This window comes from Cucumis sativus, chromosome 3, assembly GCF_000004075.3.
Source record: "Cucumis sativus cultivar 9930 chromosome 3, Cucumber_9930_V3, whole genome shotgun sequence".
Classification (NCBI taxonomy): Eukaryota; Viridiplantae; Streptophyta; class Magnoliopsida; order Cucurbitales; family Cucurbitaceae; genus Cucumis; species Cucumis sativus.
This window is the reverse complement of record NC_026657.2, coordinates 32951008-32967827: the sequence shown is the minus strand read 5'-3', so window position 1 is coordinate 32967827 and position 16820 is coordinate 32951008. Positions and strand designations below refer to the sequence as shown.

The 16820-nt window shown below is 31.2% G+C and overlaps 2 protein-coding genes across 5 annotated transcripts; one reads left to right on the top strand and one right to left on the bottom strand.

Annotated features, from left to right (window-relative positions):
* Positions 1-1712: 1712 nt before the first annotated feature.
* LOC105434994 lies at positions 1713-2147 on the top strand. Its single transcript, XM_011653883.2, has one exon. The coding sequence runs from the start codon at positions 1713-1715 to the stop codon at positions 2145-2147; it is 435 nt and encodes a 144-aa protein (XP_011652185.1).
* Positions 2148-6382: 4235 nt separating this feature from the next.
* Positions 6383-16134, bottom strand: LOC101213652. 4 transcript variants are annotated; one of them, XM_031883323.1, is made up of 18 exons: positions 15721-16134; positions 15470-15558; positions 14421-14486; positions 14250-14322; positions 14050-14172; positions 13798-13967; positions 13084-13233; positions 11699-11842; positions 11497-11557; positions 10070-10380; positions 9446-9577; positions 8924-9043; positions 8727-8813; positions 8524-8646; positions 8193-8313; positions 7433-7558; positions 7177-7311; positions 6383-6770 (listed from the first exon to the last, which is right to left on the bottom strand). In XM_031883323.1, exons 3-18 carry the CDS (start codon positions 14475-14477, stop codon positions 6625-6627), a joined length of 2079 nt encoding a protein of 692 aa, XP_031739183.1. In that variant the 5' UTR covers positions 14478-14486; positions 15470-15558; positions 15721-16134; the 3' UTR covers positions 6383-6624. The 4 variants fall into 4 exon arrangements, with proteins under 4 accessions (XP_031739183.1, XP_031739184.1, XP_004136775.1 ...); XM_031883324.1 differs by having other exon boundaries at positions 14050-14152; positions 15721-16133; XM_004136727.3 differs by lacking the exon at positions 15470-15558.
* Positions 16135-16820: the final 686 nt, after the last annotated feature.

The following is a 16820-nucleotide window of genomic DNA, read 5'->3' as shown; positions in this document are numbered from 1 at the left end:
TAAATTGATAAGCTAAATTAATGTTGTGTCGACCCTCTTGCAAAGGGTAATTAATAAATGAAGCCATTTTTGCACGTATCCTATGTGTGCATGAACTTAAACAAGAGGTGGAAATTAAAAGGATTAAATGATATTGGAGTTATGAAGGAATTGAAGTGTAGGGCTACGAAATTAAACAAGAGATGCAATTATTGATAATGTTTGAGTTTCAATTTTGATGGCGACCAAGACGTGTTTGGGTGGAATTTCAACTTACTTATTAAGAAATACACAAATAATTTTTTTAAAAAATGTTCTCATGTAAATTCATGGGTTCATTGACTGTATATTAATTGTGTTTGCTGGTAAAAGAAAATCAATAGTTTTATTAGAGATAGAGTAGGACTAGAGGACATAGAAATTAGAGAGTTTATACATTTTGCGTACTTATCTATATCCTAGAGTCAAAATCGTAAATAACGTAAGTATACCAATAATACAATTTTAACTTAGGTTTTGAGTCGGTGGTTTATTAAAGACATTTCAATATCATATTCTCCAAACGAATTTCATTATAGTTTTTTTAGTACAACAATGTGGGTTATGATGAAAAATTAGACTTTAAACCTCTAGAAAGAAAACCATATCAATCATCATTAAATTAAACTCGTTCTGACGTTATAATAAATATTACACTGTAGGTGTTGAAGGAGGGAATAGTAAATTATCTGGAATTAGGCTAATTGTACCAAATGGTCATAAAAAAACAAAATTATTTATAATTAAAAATACAAAGTAAAATGTTTAAATAGTTTTTGTATCAATAAATCATTAATAAAAGAACTAACGGGTAACGGGTCAAATTATTCATAAGTTATAGGAAAAAAAAATTAGATTTCATACAATCGAGATAAACATGGACAGATGGATGATAAAAACTAATAAAGTGTACCAGTATTTGATTAAAACAATTTTTATAATTTAACCTAAAGAAATTTTTATAATAAAAGGGTGCATGGTATATTACTACATAGCATAGTAGTGGATTCTGATTCACAATCTGCAATCCGCAATCCGCATCCGTGGCTGCTTTTCACTATGACGTCATCACAAAAAGTCGACATGACGTCACGACAGAGACGACTTGTCGTTTACCTCGCGGCGGTCCAGTGCATTATTGGTGTATAAAAGCGTACCATCCTCCACGCTATCTAATACATCGTGGAACACACGCTCAAGGTAAAAGGGAGAGGCGTAATTAACCTCCCATGCGCCACGCGGTTGTTGAGCGCGTGAATTTGAGAAGATTTGTTTTCTCCTTGGGGTTCTTCAACGCCATTGGCTTACCAAATTTTGCCAATTTCCTGTGATTTCTCTCTCTTTTTCTTTTCTTTTCTTTTTTTTTGAATTATATAATCTTTACTTTAATATTTGTTACCAAAATTCATTTCATCAAAAATCTCTATTACAAAACAGCACTTATATTGTTCCATAATTTAGAAAAAATAATTTATTTTTATTCCTAAGTTTAGAACGTAACTAAAAATAAATAAAAAGATAAGACGGTAACTTTTGAAATAATAGAGTATCAACGTACATAAATCAAACTTTTTTTTTCCTCCTGTCATTCCAAGAAGCCTCCTACTTATGATTTTGCAGCCACCAAACACTTTTCTTTCTCCCATAAATTAAACCCTCAAAAACTGCCTCTTCACGAACACGAACTCGAAATAATGGATCGAAGTTTACTAGTAAGTGAGCTAACGACGACGATGAAGAAGAACACGAAAACAACACGAAAAAGGAAATCATGTGAAGAAAATAAGCAACCGCTTAAAGTTGTATACATATCGAACCCGATGAGGGTTCACACAAGCGCATCTGAATTTAGAGCCTTAGTCCAAGAACTAACGGGACGAGATGCGGAGTTTCCTGACCCGACTAAGTTCTATCCAGCGTCGTCGTGCGAGATCATGAATGATGATGATGTTGAGAAGAAAGTAGTAGCAGCAGAAGGAGAGGAGGATGAGCAAGAACTGTTGATTGATTCAAGCTGTGATGATGATTTCTTAAGGAGTTCATATGAAAGCTTGGAGGATATTTTGAGGAGAGATGTGATGGAGAACTTTGGAGCCATCTCTACATCTTTATTCAATCCTTTGGTTTAGTATAATGATTGAGGTTTTCATCTTTATTCTCTCAGCTTTCATTATAATTTAGCTATATATTTCAAGAGCCTGTCCAAAAATAAATGAAATGCACAATATTGTAATGTGTATCTTTAATTTACTCACTCTATCATAATCCATCTAACTTATAAAATTTAGGTTTAATTAATCTAATTAACCTCTTAGCTAACTTCATAATTTCTATGCCTAAATCATATCCCCTTGAACTTTGCTCTTATTTTAAGTATTTTTATTAATTTAAATTTCAAATTAACTAATTTAAACCAAGATATTTTGTTATTGTGTCATTTATTAACACCGTTCTATTATATTTCATTCAAAAATCACTTTACACTCTAATTTCCTCTTACAATCATCCATACATTTACTCTAATTTATCATTTTATAAAATTAATATTTGAAGAAATATATACGTAATTAATAATTCATGCATACATTATTTTCAAAACTAAATATAAAAAGGGTCTAAATCGAAATTAGCTTATAAAGGAGATGAAATTTAATTGGCTCAAATCATAATTTTCACAAAATACTAATCAAATGAAATCAATAAATAGGATGTAAATTACTCACAAAAGTTAAGAGGTTTAAATTGATATATATAATCATTAGTTTGTAATTTTAATCAATACAACCCCTAAAGTCTAAGGAAAATTAATGTTTATTGTCCAATAATTTAAAACTTCTTCTGAAATGGGGAAATATTTAGAACTTTTAGTACAAAAAAATGGTTGTATTAATTAGTTATCTTTTGAGATCGTGATTGCTGTACTATTTCAATTTTTTTATTTTTGTTTGAAATTCAAAAAGAGATCCACGAGAATGAATAGTAAATGATAGGTAATCAAAGAGTAATATTACAATAACATTTTTTGTTTTTTATTTTTTATTTTTTCGAAAAAGAAAACAAACGAAGTATTTTCAAAACAAATGAAATAAAAAGTACTTTTTAGGGTTTAAACTAATTGATGTGTAGTTTTACTTTTAACATTTTCATTATTAGTAAAAGAGATGTAAGAAAAATCCGATATTATTATAAATTATCTTTGGCTGTATAATTGACCAAAACATTAATCTTCAACTTTCAATTAATTCTCCCATAATTATATCCCATTTGCACTCTTCAAAACAACACGAACCCAAGTGATCTTTTTCTAAATTTAACCCATAACAATGTCTTAAATATTAATATACAATAATCCAAAAGTTTATGTTTTTCTAGAAATATATTAATCAAATTCAAAAATTATGAAAAACAATCCAATCCAAAATACTTACAAATATAGCATAATGTAAAAACAATTTGTAAATATAACAAAATTTATATTTGTTTACACTCGGTAATAAATCATACGCTACTAATAGTACTATATTAGTGATAGACTCTGTCATTAGTAAGAGTTCGTATGATGGGTAACTTGAACTGATATGATGCACCCTTTGATGACCTCAATATTTAAATTCCACATGTGTTTGATAATTTTAAAAATATCCTTAAACAAAAATGATAATATAGCGTAATCAATATGACATGTAAAAAAAAGTTAAAATTTAATCTCTAATCATGAATGAGTCCTTATGCTTTATGTTTGATAAAACATCTTCAATAGTGTATATGGTTTGATCAAATTCATAAAGTTGAAAGAATAATAAGAGAGAAAATGAGAAAGATTTGATAAAATCTTACTAACAAAACTTTATAAATAGTGTTTATAGTTTGATAAATTTTGCATATATAATATTTTAGAGAATTTGATTAAGTGAGTAAAGATTAAATTCTAATTGCAATTTCTGTAAATGATAGGGACTTAATTTGCCAATCAACGAAAATTTTATAGTTGAATATTAAGATAATTGGAAAAATTATAAACTAAAAAAAATGAAGATGAAACATTTTAAATGATTTGAACTGTTGAACTAGAAGGATATAATTAATTAAGTAGTTGTTGATTAAGATTTCATGCTATAATTAATTATATCACGTTTTAAAGGATTTTTGTTTAGAGAAAATTAACTTGTTGGTCCTATATTTTGAGTTTACTCTTTTTAATATATATATATATATACACACTATTGTCCCATATTTTAAAATATTATAATTTTATCTTAAGATTTTAATTTATTTCACTTTGGTTTCCTAAGCTGTGTAAATCTAGATTAGCACGTTCAACTTTATTTCTCATCAAATATTCCCTTTCTATTTTCAATGTTATGGTCTATCAATTAATTTAAGAGAAATAATATATATATAATTAAATTTCATTAATAAAATTAAAGTAATTTTTTTATTTAAATTAATTAATAAATATTAATATTAGCGACAGAAAATAAATATTTAGTTAAAAAGTAAGACAGTGAAAATCTTAAAATTTATATAAGGATCGTTAAAATAAAACTCAAATATTAAGAATAGAACTGTCACAAGAAACTAAATTGAAATCAAACTTAAATTTTAAAATCTAAATAAAAAATGTATAATAATCAAAATTAAATGCAAGACATAGAGATATAAATATTGTTTCATATGTGTTATTGAATGTTTAATCTCCACCTCATTTGTACAAATATATATATATATATATATATATATATATTTATGTTATAAAAATTCTTATTTTGTTTAATATTAGAAATACCCATCTACGTAATCATTTCTTTTATTCCAAAATTTATGTAAAAGTATAATCTCAAAATTTTGTTCGACATCAATATTTTTTAGTATTAAATTAGACTTTATTAGAAGTATATCAAAGTCAAGCTAGATAGAAACAAATAGACGTCAATATCGTGCAAAACAAAAGTTTGTTTAAATGTTTATGTAAGTTTTAGGTTTAAATTATAACATTTGATGTGGCAGTTTTTTATCCATTAAATGATAAAGTTATCTTTTTTAAAAATGACATAACCATACATGGAAAAAAAATAATTCCTAATACTTCGCAGCCATATGTTATCCTAAGAAGATATTAAATGACATATTATTTTATTTCAAAGAACGCTCGTCACTTTTAATTTGTCTTTTATGACAAACAATGAATATGGATGATATTAAAAAAATCACACTATTGGAATACTATAAACATTTTTTGAACTTGTTTATGCCTATTTAAAATTATTATAATATTTTATACTTATTAAGAATATTAAAAGGGAAAAATGTCGTTTTTATTTTTAGTTTTCCAAGTTTGAGATCGAATGTGTATGTATTTATGATGGATTATAAAGGGAAGAATCTTTACCTCCTCATTTTGCTCTTACAACTTTTTATCATTCATATTTTTTCTTTCATCACAATTATATATACAAGTCGAGATAATGGTTTGTTCTTTTAAATGTACAAATGTCATCTAGACCATAAATATAAAAACATCGTAGTAGAATAAGACAAACGTATTTGAATGAACAATCACATCATTTCTCGTTTACAACTATTCAAGTTGAAATGGTATATCTTTTCATGTATGGGTATGTTATGTATATCATGCATATGAAAAAATAATATTTAAGAAGAGAAATATGTTTGAACAATCGACAATCACGTCTCTTTTGCCTTTTCAATTTAATATATCAATTATAATATTTTAAATATATATAAGATAAATTATGGAATAGTACATATGAAAGAAAAATATAGGGAAAAGGTTTACGTTTTATCATTTATGAAAAAGAAATCCCCGAAAGAAACGTATGTGAAGCCTTCATCCATGGCATTGACTATTGAGTCCATCACAACCATTATGTCATTGTGTGTGTGATAGAGAGAGACGACTTGGATAATGTGGAGCAACTACCATTAAATAAATATCTTCTCTACTTATTAATTCGAGTATTCGAGCATGATCGTCATCTTCTTGCTTTAAATTTTTAGATAAATGTAAGTTTATATCTTTAAAGACTTTAAAGAGTCATATGAACTAATAACTATATCCATTTAAACTTTAGATTTTTTTAAAGTAAATCTTATCCCACTAATTGTCTTTTTTATTTGAATGATAGTATAAAATTTATGATTGTATTAATTAAACCTTTAAATTTTCAACCAAAACTTTATAAGTGAAAATCTTATAAAGTCCAAAACTGATTCACTTCTCGAATCAAAATTAGAAGTTTCATGCCATTTTTCAATTGTAACTATAAATTAGGAGTTTCATAAGTGTTTTTCATTATCTTCGCAGCTGACCCTTACAACTAAGCTCTTTTATTAACTTTTAATAAATTTAAACGGTTGAATTAACCATTAACTAATCTTTTTGAAAAATAATAGATGATACATATTCAACCATACAGGTATAAGAAAGAATAATCTAAGCCCAATAGTGAAAATTGTAACATCAGTATACAAAACTAAATCGTAAACCTATTTAATTATAACCATTAGCTGCCCTCAAAACCCACCTACGTAATAAACTAATTAAAAAGGGGGAAAAAGTAAATAATACACCCCTACAGATCCATTTTAGTTAACCATTACTTTCTCTAGCGTCTGTTTAATGAGGGAACTGTCACCAATTTGTGACAAGCATGAGTAAATTACTTTATTGATTGACTTCAAAGTTTCGTAGTTTGGAAGCTTATTGCTTTCTGCATCAACAGATCCATTTCCTGTCAAAAGATTGAAAGACTTGTTTAAATCAACAAGATATCTACTTCATTGGCACATATACGTTTGAATTTAAGAAAATGTATAGAAATTAAGAAAGGAACAGAAATATATAAAGTATTTTCAAGAAACAGAATCTAAAAAGTAACAGAGGTAAGCTGAAAACATGAGTTAATCCGTCATTCCAATTTCCAATCTCGTAGATAGATAGCTAATATGGGTTAAACTCCGTCCCTTCATGTTCTTTACTGTACAACAAATATCTAAACTAAGCAGTGATTTATATAATAATAATTAATCATAAACTTTTACTTTTCTATTTCATTTTTTTTAACGAGGTTATCATTAAAGTTAATCCATGTTTAATAAGATTGTTAAGGAAGTGCTAAAGATGTTTGAGGGAGTTACCTGCGAAAACTTTAAAACAAGAGAGAAGTGTCGCACAGAAACTGATATAGTCAGCAATCTGTATATGTCCAACTTTATAGGCTGAATGAAGAACCTCAATAATTCGAAACACTGTTTCTGGTTGCAACTCGGGACCTATGAACATGAAATAAGATGAGTGTAAAAAGAAGGAAAAAAAATTGTTAAAGCAGGTAAAGTATATCGTACAGAACAGAGCATAATAATGGTAATAATAACACAATAAATAACTACTCACATAGGCAGCAAGAAGCTAATGACTTCAATAGAAGAGGATCCAAATAAGAGAAGTAATAAAGACAACAAATTGAGAGCTCTTGGCATTCTTTAGGAAGCTTTGTAAAAGGACCATAGCATTTATTCCCTGCAAGATAAAGGAAAGAGATAAATGAAAAAAGAGTTATTTGAGGATGGAAGGAACATTACAAACTGAACCTCCGGATTTTGTACACTGATGAATGATGATTTGCACTTTGGTGGGAAAAGGTCGGTAATATTACAAACTTAGTCCTCGAATTTGATGGTAGTTTTCCTTTACATCATTGAGCATATAGTTTCAATTTCAATAATTTTCTGCCTTCAATATTTAAGTTGGAGTGGCGTGTTGATTTGACATAATAAGGGAGTAACAGCTAAATTAAACAAAGATGGGGAGAATAAAAAAATTGATTTAAAATGTATCTTGTCTACCCATGACACTTTTTTACGGCCAGTCAACCAATTGGTCTGGCTGGCAAACTCTCTAGTGTCACTTGTTGTCCCATCGTGTTAAATGCTAGTTCATTTATTCAATCAACGTGCCACAAGAACTAATACTGATAAATAATAAGACCCTATAAAAATTGAAATTTAAAGTTCATATACGTAAAAAAAACTTGTGAAAGTTCAAGTATTAAACATACATAACCATAAAAAATTTGGAAACCAAATTCATAATTTAATAGGGGAAAAAAAAAATACAACTAAATATAAAAGTCCTCCAGGCAAACCATACTTACCTTCAGCAGTACTTGTGTGGTAAAACTCTTGCAAATGATGTTGGGTGTTGTCGTATTCCCATTTTAGAGCAGAGTTCAAGAAAGAGGCTTGTCCCACATGAAGTAAAAGACGCAATACAACCTACGATATGGTAGCAAGTTAGCAACTAAGTAGCAGACGTGAAAATTTAAAGTCAATACAAATGTCTACTACAGATAAACACATCCTGAATTACAGAGCCAAAATAAACACACTTTCATTAGAAGAGGTCTGGAAGAAGGGGCAAAGCAACAAGATACATATTTTCACTTTTAAGTAAGGCTTCTGCACAGGCCCTAGAACAATAAATACCTCAGAACATGAAGGATAACTATCACCAAGAAGGATCAGCAACAAAGGCAGTTCTCTAATCCATGCCACCCGATGCTCTACTATTTCAGGAAAACTTGCATCTATGCATGACAGCTCACCAGTCTATGATTGAAAGAATAAATCAAGAGATGAGTTAGTTCTTCCTTTCAGTAATTCCTTAAAGAATATAATTGAGAACTTACAGGAATGAGCAATTCTTCAACGACATGCAAGCAAGCCAATTTTAATGAAGACTCTGGGTGGCAATCTTTGAAAGCATGAGTAAATGCCTGTAAGTACTTTAACTGGTGAATACGGTTTTCTAGATTCTATGTTGTTTCTAAAAATATTGAAAACAATCCAAACAAAATGTGGAGTAAGCTTGTTAAGAAGGTCAAACCTCAAGCAGTCGAAACTTCCAAGTATTTTCAACTTGGGCAATAAGTTCAGGAATAAAAGGAAGTAACGGAAGGACATGCTTCTCTCTGACCACTTTCCTAGATTGAGTGCCACTAACAATCTGGAAGTTAAAACATTAGCGACCCAAAAATTGATCAACCACTTTTCCAAAAGTACCAACAGGAACAAAACTTCAATAAAAAAAGAAGTACCCAAGAAAACATCATTTGATCAACTAAGAAAAATATCTGACTACCAAACCAAATCCAGATGAATTTATTAAAGGTGAGTACTGTCATTATCAATAACTGTGATTAAGTGAACCACATCCCGATGAAGAAGATATTAGGCGTAATGTGATGTGATCAATGCATGTAAATGCAGTTCTCAAATCACTGAAATTTTTCGAAGTATCTAAAAACAAAACCCCACGAAATGTAAATGATGAACCAACATGGTACGACTACTATACAGCTCAACTAACTTGCACTAAATCTTGAAATAAGATCTTGCGAATTATTACCTTTCCAAGCATAACACTTTCTATAAATTCTAAAAATGTCTCCAATATCGAAAGTGGAGGGTTGATACACTTGATTGAATGCAAAAATATCTCTGTTATGATAACGTTCAGCGTCAGTAATCTATCGTTGTCCTGTCAGATGAAACAAAAGAATTGAATGACTAAATTTTAAAAGGTCATAGCAGCATAACCTCGGTGCATTAGTGCTCTGACATTCATATTTTTATAATGAATCATTACACTTGCATTGAGTAACAAAACAATGAAATAATATAAGGGCAATCAGTGAAGCAAGATAAAGCTAAGAGAATAATTGCAAGAAAATTCCATAACCAAAGCCCAAAAAAAAAATGCATGCACACGCACACAAACATGAAATCAAGAGAGGTACCAAACATCAAACGTATTAAGCTGCCTCTCTCTAAAGATTCTATGGTTTCTCTTGCCACAAATCACATACAAAATAGTACATCCCTGCTCGCCACAAACGTTCCTTTCTCCCCAAAGTTTAATCATTAAGAAGGAAAAGTCGTAAATTTGGAAGCAAGTCAAAGGTTCATTCAAGTAAAAGGAAAAGCAAGCACAGGTTATCAAATGGGGTCAAAGACAATGATCTTAGCTTACCTTCTCTGAAGTGTGATGCAATGGATTAAGGGGAAACACAGAGAGCAATTTCTTTAACAATGCTGAAGAAATAGTCCCCTCCAACCTTGCGTCAGATCCTTTACAAGGGGAATGTGATTCCACTTTACCATTTTCACTCCCATAAAAGAAATACTGAACGGCAAGATGTACGCTTCGAACAACGTATAGAATACAGTCATAAATTTGTGCATTAAGAAGATTTACATCATGAACTGCCGGCATAAACTCTTGGAAGCAATTTAATAACACAAGCACCAAATCCTCTAAATTCTTAATAATGACACAAGCCCCTGACCAAAACAACAAAGAAACATAAAAAAGGGTCAGATTTGACAGTTTATGACAAAAAACATTAAGATAATTAATAGAATTTGCAGTATTGTACAAAATAGAAAAGGCTACAATGAAGCTGATTTTCTCAATTTGACACAATCAATGCTTTGAAATTCTTTCACCTTGAAATCCTAAATTTCTCTATGAAAAAAATCATTAAGAAGAATTAAAGAGCAAAACAGGAGGGACCCTAGCAAAAGACAGAACAAAAAAGAGAGGGAAAAAAACAAAAAAAAACAACCACCTAGTTCCAGATTTTATTTACTTATGAAGCATGATGACACACTACATATAACATAATAGGTCAAAATTACAACTTTAGTCCCTAAATTTTGAAATTTATCTATTTCGTCACTTTTAATTTTGTGCTAATCCCTTAACCTTAAACATGGATGTGCATGAACTTTCAATTTTCTGTCTATAGGTCCTTAAGTAATCTATAAGTAATTTTTTATTCTCCAGGTAGCCCGAATTTCAGGACAGGGTAATTGTGCATGAAGTTGAAGCTTTTATTCTACTCTATTTAAATTCTATTTGTTCAAGGTTGCATTGCTATGCCAGGGGGTTTTTTATAAGGAACAATGCCATCCAATTAAAGCATTAAGTTAAAGTTTATAATTGCCTTAAAGAAAAGGTTAGGTTTTTAAGGTGTTTCCTTCTCCGAACTGGAGAGATTCAAAAAGAAAACAAGGCACTTCCTTGTTCAAAAAAACTTTGGTTGTCTTAATTTCCCTACCAATACCTTCAGATGTCCAAATGAGTCCATAAACTAAACAGCTACACTACAAGTAACCAAATCTTACAAGTCGATTGCTATGGGTTCTAATTTCTATTGTCTCTTGGCTTTATGGAGGATATAACCTCCTTATCCATATCTCGTTGTGATTAATGGTTATTGATTGGCCATTTCCCCTGTTTTGGCAATAGCCTTATTTTGGTTTTTTTTTTTTGCCCGTTTATTTGCTCGACAAATTTTGGTTTATATGTAAAAGAAAAAATGGTGCTGATGAAAAATAAAGAGAGACAACATAACAGACACAAGCAATCAGCAAATGGACTCTTCTTTCACTTACCAGCAGATTCTGTAGGCACATGAGGCTCAAAAGCATGTAGCATCCCATCGTCTACAACATTCTATAATTCAAAGAAATTGTGTGAGACAAAAAAGCTATATGTAGAAGGCTACAAAATAATCAAATTAGATTACAAAAATACGTCTATTAAGACAAAGAACTATGAACCATAAAAAAGAGAGATGTTTTCTACACATAATACATTGTCAGATGAGCCAATTCCTCTTTTGTTGCATGGCAATAATGATAAGCACTGGACCAACCCAGTAAGAGCATTCTTGAGCTTGCCTTTATCTTGTAAATAGAATTGATTCTTCTGTAGAATTTCAGCGTAGTTTTGGAGAATCTGAAGATGGAAAAAACAATCAAAGACAAAAAAGAAACCATCAACTAATAGCGGTGGCTTATAGCACTGTTGATAAATTGATAGAACCCAGATGTATTGAGAGATAAAAGTAACCAAACTACAAGATAAACCCAAGAATTAGAGATACTTGGATTACCAATTTTGAGATCACTCTCAAGCTAATTCGTGCTAAAAAATATTGCTTACTTCCCTAACAAACTCTTTAACTAATTTCTAATATGCCCTTAATACTCTAATTATTTCCTGTAGCATTCCTATCATAAATAAAATTGATTGTTCTTTGGAAAATTGAGTTCAAGGGCTACTTTATTGATGGAATGGGACGTTGAAATCTTGCCAACTGCATCAAATGTGAATACAATATGTATTCTTTTTCTTTCATTTGATATTTGTGAGTTCCAGAGCAACTTGCACCTTGCTAATCTCATAGGAGACAATTTTACCATTAGGCTAACCTTGGAATTGGTATTATTTCAGTTTTTTATATACATGTAATCTAAAGAGCATAAAAATTGGGGGGGGGACTCCGCCTGCGTTCTCAATAGTTCTCAAGGAATGAAGATGAACAAAAGCTACAATATTCTAGCAAAGGTGATTATGAAGAATGTTTTAGGAAGTTTTAAGTGTATTTCTTGAGAGTGAGGTTTCTAGAGTCTTTGTATAAATTTCTTGGTTGGTTTCTATGTCACCAAAAAAGAAAGAACAAAAACAAAAACTTGGTTGGTCTTTGTTATTTTTTTTAATATCCATGAATGTCTAGATCAGCCTACGCATGCCTCTACTAATCTCACGAAATTTGACTGCTTGGTTTGTTATTCCTTGGTAATTGTATTCTATTCACAAGTTCTTTTAGCTAATTAAATAATATTGCAATTTCTCCAAGAATTGGTTTGTACCAAATTTGATGTAGAAAGTCTTAAGTGCATTTCTTGAGAGCTTTCTTATATTTCTTGTGAGGTTTTTGGTTGGTCTCAGAAGGAGGAGGAGATTTTTAGGTTGATAATTGGAGTTCAAATTATTTATTTGCACATCCTTCTCTTGTGCACCTTCAAGCAATCATTTTGTAATTAACGCCTGTTTCTATGACTAGCAAAGTTGGGATTTTTTCTTTTACACCTAGGTCAAATAAGACTATGCGTTTTGTTTATTGATGAAATTTGTTTCCTTCCAAAATGAAAGTTAATAAACAGGCAAAGAAAACAAAGGTTTACTAGACGTACCTTATCAGCGTGTAAGAAAAAAGAAGAAGGGTAGTACTCCACCAAAAGTTCAAAAAATTTGAAAGCCATCATCCGAACATCAATGGATAAGTGAATCATTGCATTGAAAATATAGCCCATCAGTAAGGATATGAATAGGCCTTGATTTTCCTGGTTTAAGTTGACAAAAGAACTATTACACAAATGTCAAAAGAACTACATTGGAACACACGCATGAAGTGAATGAAAAGCTGTTCTTATGGTTGTATCGTATCCTTTCTAATGAGAAGATTAAAAAGAGTCAAATATGTGTGTGTGCATGCGCACTAATGGCAAAAGGAAAACCATATGGGAAAGATCTATCAAAACCTCCCATGTCTTTCCATAAACAAGTTTTCCAAAACTTTCAAATTGGGTGATGATGCATAACCTGAAGGTATCAGGTCAAGTCCATGCTATAAATGTTGAGAGATATCTCTCCAAGAACAATAGTTTTAATCAAAATATGGTTGCAAAAACCTTGTTATTACAATTTTAAACACAAATCAATCTAAATTAACAGCTATACTACTATTAACTAAAATATACTAATTATCTAATAATTATCCTCAACAGGGGATGCACCAACCCACCTTACAAGTACCAGTAAAAAAATGCCCATAACATATATTTCTCTTTGAAAAGAAAAGACACATCAAGCTTATTTAATATAACTCTAGAGAACAAGAGAGCTACCTCCTTACAACCAGGGAAGATAACTGACTTCAAAAGCTGATATAGTGTCTCACGAACGACTTTATCACCATCATCAATGCGTTCACGCAATTTCTCAATAACGGTATAGCGATGTAACCTTAACTCCGCAGGGTATTTCATGAATAAATCTCTAATGCCCACCAAAGCACCTATTAACTCTCAGAAAATAATAGATGGTTAGAAAAGAGGAACATAACCCTTGTAGACTGGGACCCATAAATTGAGGTATACCTTTACGAATCTTAGCATTGTAGTGGGATGTTTGCTGAAGAAGCTCCTTCAAAGTCAACCCTTTTTTATTCACAGCCAAACCAGCCTTCTCCGATGCAACACTCTGCTCGGGCAAAATAATAGCTGAAATTGTGCATATTAAACCCTGGTTACAACAGTACATGCAACCTATGCAGCTTACAGAATATTTTCACTCTTACCTTTTGATTTAATTTCAGTGTTTGTAGCATTCTTTGGCGGTGGCAATTTCCTGCCTATCTTTCGCTTGATTTTCTATAAAATAAAATATAATAATAATTAAAATGAAACCCTGGCACAGAAGTAGTTTTTTCTTTCTTTTCTTTGGGGAAGTAATGTTGGAAGAAATATACCTTAAAATCAATTCCACTCTTTTTTTGCTTCTTTGATGCAGCTTTGGAACGCACCATACTTTTTTCCTGCAAAATTGCAATAGTTTAAATAATAAACTAATAAAACTCATGATATCTTACTCCTTTGTGATACCATCATAAGGTTGGGAGTATCCTGAATATCAACACAGAGATTTTAAAATGGAAGCCTTGTTTTTATAGAAAGAACAACTTTTATTGAGAAAAAAAGCATAAAATACGAGTGCATACAGAAAAAAAGAACAAGCTCACAAAATCCTCACTAAAGAAAAGGTTCCCAACTGGGTAAGATATTGCTTAGAGAGTAATTACAAAAAGCCTTTGAAACCGAACCCTAGAGAGACATGAAACCTTACAAAATAACAAATCTTACCATGGTCCCTCTCCACACCTCTCAACAGTCTATTGTTTCTCTCTACCCAAAATCCCACAATAAACTGCACACCCTCGCAATCCAAAGAAAGGGACCTTTCTATTTGAAATGCGGATGGAGGAGGAACTCCCATATCATCAACCGACGTCAATTTGGCGAGCAAGCAAAAAATCAAACTCTTACAACAAATTGTTCCAAACAAATCCCGCACACTGACACTCCCATCCAGGTCTTTCTCAAAATCCTATCCATTTTATTCGCATGACCATGCAAAACTTGTCGGGCAAAGAGCCTGACTTTCTTTGGAATTTTAATCCTCCATAACACAATAAAGACCGACTTCATAACAGGAGAAGGATCCAATAAAATTATAAAGAACGACTGACAAGAGAAGCGCTCCATCAGATTAGGACTCCAAACACAAACCTCCATTCTCCCAACCTAAAGTCAAAACCCTCGATCAAGGAAAAAAAAGAGAGGCCAAACCCACCACCTACCATTTTTTTAAAGTTAAGAGATCGTGTAATTTAGGCAAGCCAACTAACAGAACTTTTTGCAATAACAGACCCTAAATCCTTTGCCTAGATTCCAGTAACATGGCTTCTAACCATTATATTTCTTCTTTATAAAAAAATGCAGCAGCCTGCTAATAACATACTCTAAAGAGGAAAGCCGGATTTCTCTCTCTAACTCTTCTGTCGCCAGACACGAAATCTTCCTTCCCCTTCTTTAATACCAGTAATGTCACTAAACCATAGAATCACAATAATTACAGGTGTTAATTAGATCAACATAAACAGAGATTCAGCTCTGGTTGGTGTTTAAACGAGCTTAGACCTACAGAATCGAAGCCATTGGCGAGTGGGAAATCCTAATCTATGATCGACTAAGCAAGTATTAGAGCCAAACCTCGACTAGAGTGAAGAAGATGCTGCTGCTCACTGTTGTACGCCGGAAGCAACGGCGTAAAACGTCGCAATCGTCGTCAAAACGCGCTTACGCTGTGGGCTGAGGCCGTCGTCCCAGACACGCGTTGAAGGAATCGCCGAGCTCTGGCTCGCTTCCGCAGTTCGCTTCCGCTTGGTCTGAGCTCGCGTCCAGGTGTTTCCGAGGAGCTGCTCGTGTGGGGTTTCTCCGAAGAGGGTTGTGCTGGCCGGAGAAAAAACAAAAACACAGGGAGCTTGGGCGGCGGCTGTTGGAGAAAACGGTGGGGAGAGGTGATGTTCGGCTCCAAAGGCGGGAGAAGGGGAAAAGAGAGGACGTCCGGGAACTAGGAGTGCAAAACCAAACCAACTGTCTATTGCTTTGATTTGGTTTTGGTTTCAAGAATAAAATTAAATCTTGTATTTGGAGGAAACAAAATATTTTTGGTTCGAATCAGTTAAAAACTAATCGAAACCTTGTTTTTTCAAATTCATATCAAAAGAAGTAAAATAGATTAGTGGAATTTTAGTTCCACATATTCCCATTTCTTTCTAGAAATTTTTAAAAATGGTATATTTTATAAAATAATTACAACTTATACCAAATTTTATTCTAAATAGTCATTACTATGCTATATTGATAGAAGATTATCAGTAATATAATATAAAATTATACTATAGTTTGTAAATATTTTATTTTATTTTACTATTTTTAAAAATATCCTATTTTAAAATAAATATTTTAGTATCTTTGTTTAAAAAAAAAAGAGGTCTATAGAGTTGTTAGAATTTTATGTTTGGTTTTTTTAAAACAATTCTATAGTATTTAAAATTAAAAGGTAGTTTTAGAGATTGTATTGTTTTAATAAATTATTAATCTAATTTAAAATGTCAAGCGATTATTTAAAATAAAGATAAATTTGAACATCAAAACACTGAAACTATAGCAAATACTTTAATTGACTACAAAAATTTGGTGGATTTTGCTTTATTTAAATAGTTTTAACATTTTGGAATTTATAAAAAATATTCTTAAAATAAAAACGGAAAGTTATTTGATGGACTTTTAAATCTATTTTAAAAAAA

Bases quoted from the DNA above. Each gene is read 5' to 3' on its own strand.
- LOC105434994 (XM_011653883.2), top strand. From the start codon at position 1,713: ATGGATCGAAGTTTACTAGTAAGTGAGCTAACGACGACGATGAAGAAG.
- LOC101213652 (XM_031883323.1), bottom strand. From the start codon at position 14,477: ATGGTGCGTTCCAAAGCTGCATCAAAGAAGCAAAAAAAGAGTGGAATT. The intron at 14,173-14,249 runs GTAAGAGTGAAA...GCACAATTTCAG, and splicing joins CACTGAAATTAAATCAAAAG to CTATTATTTTGCCCGAGCAG. The intron at 9,578-10,069 runs GTAAGCTAAGAT...TTCATCTGACAG, and splicing joins TGCATCACACTTCAGAGAAG to GACAACGATAGATTACTGAC.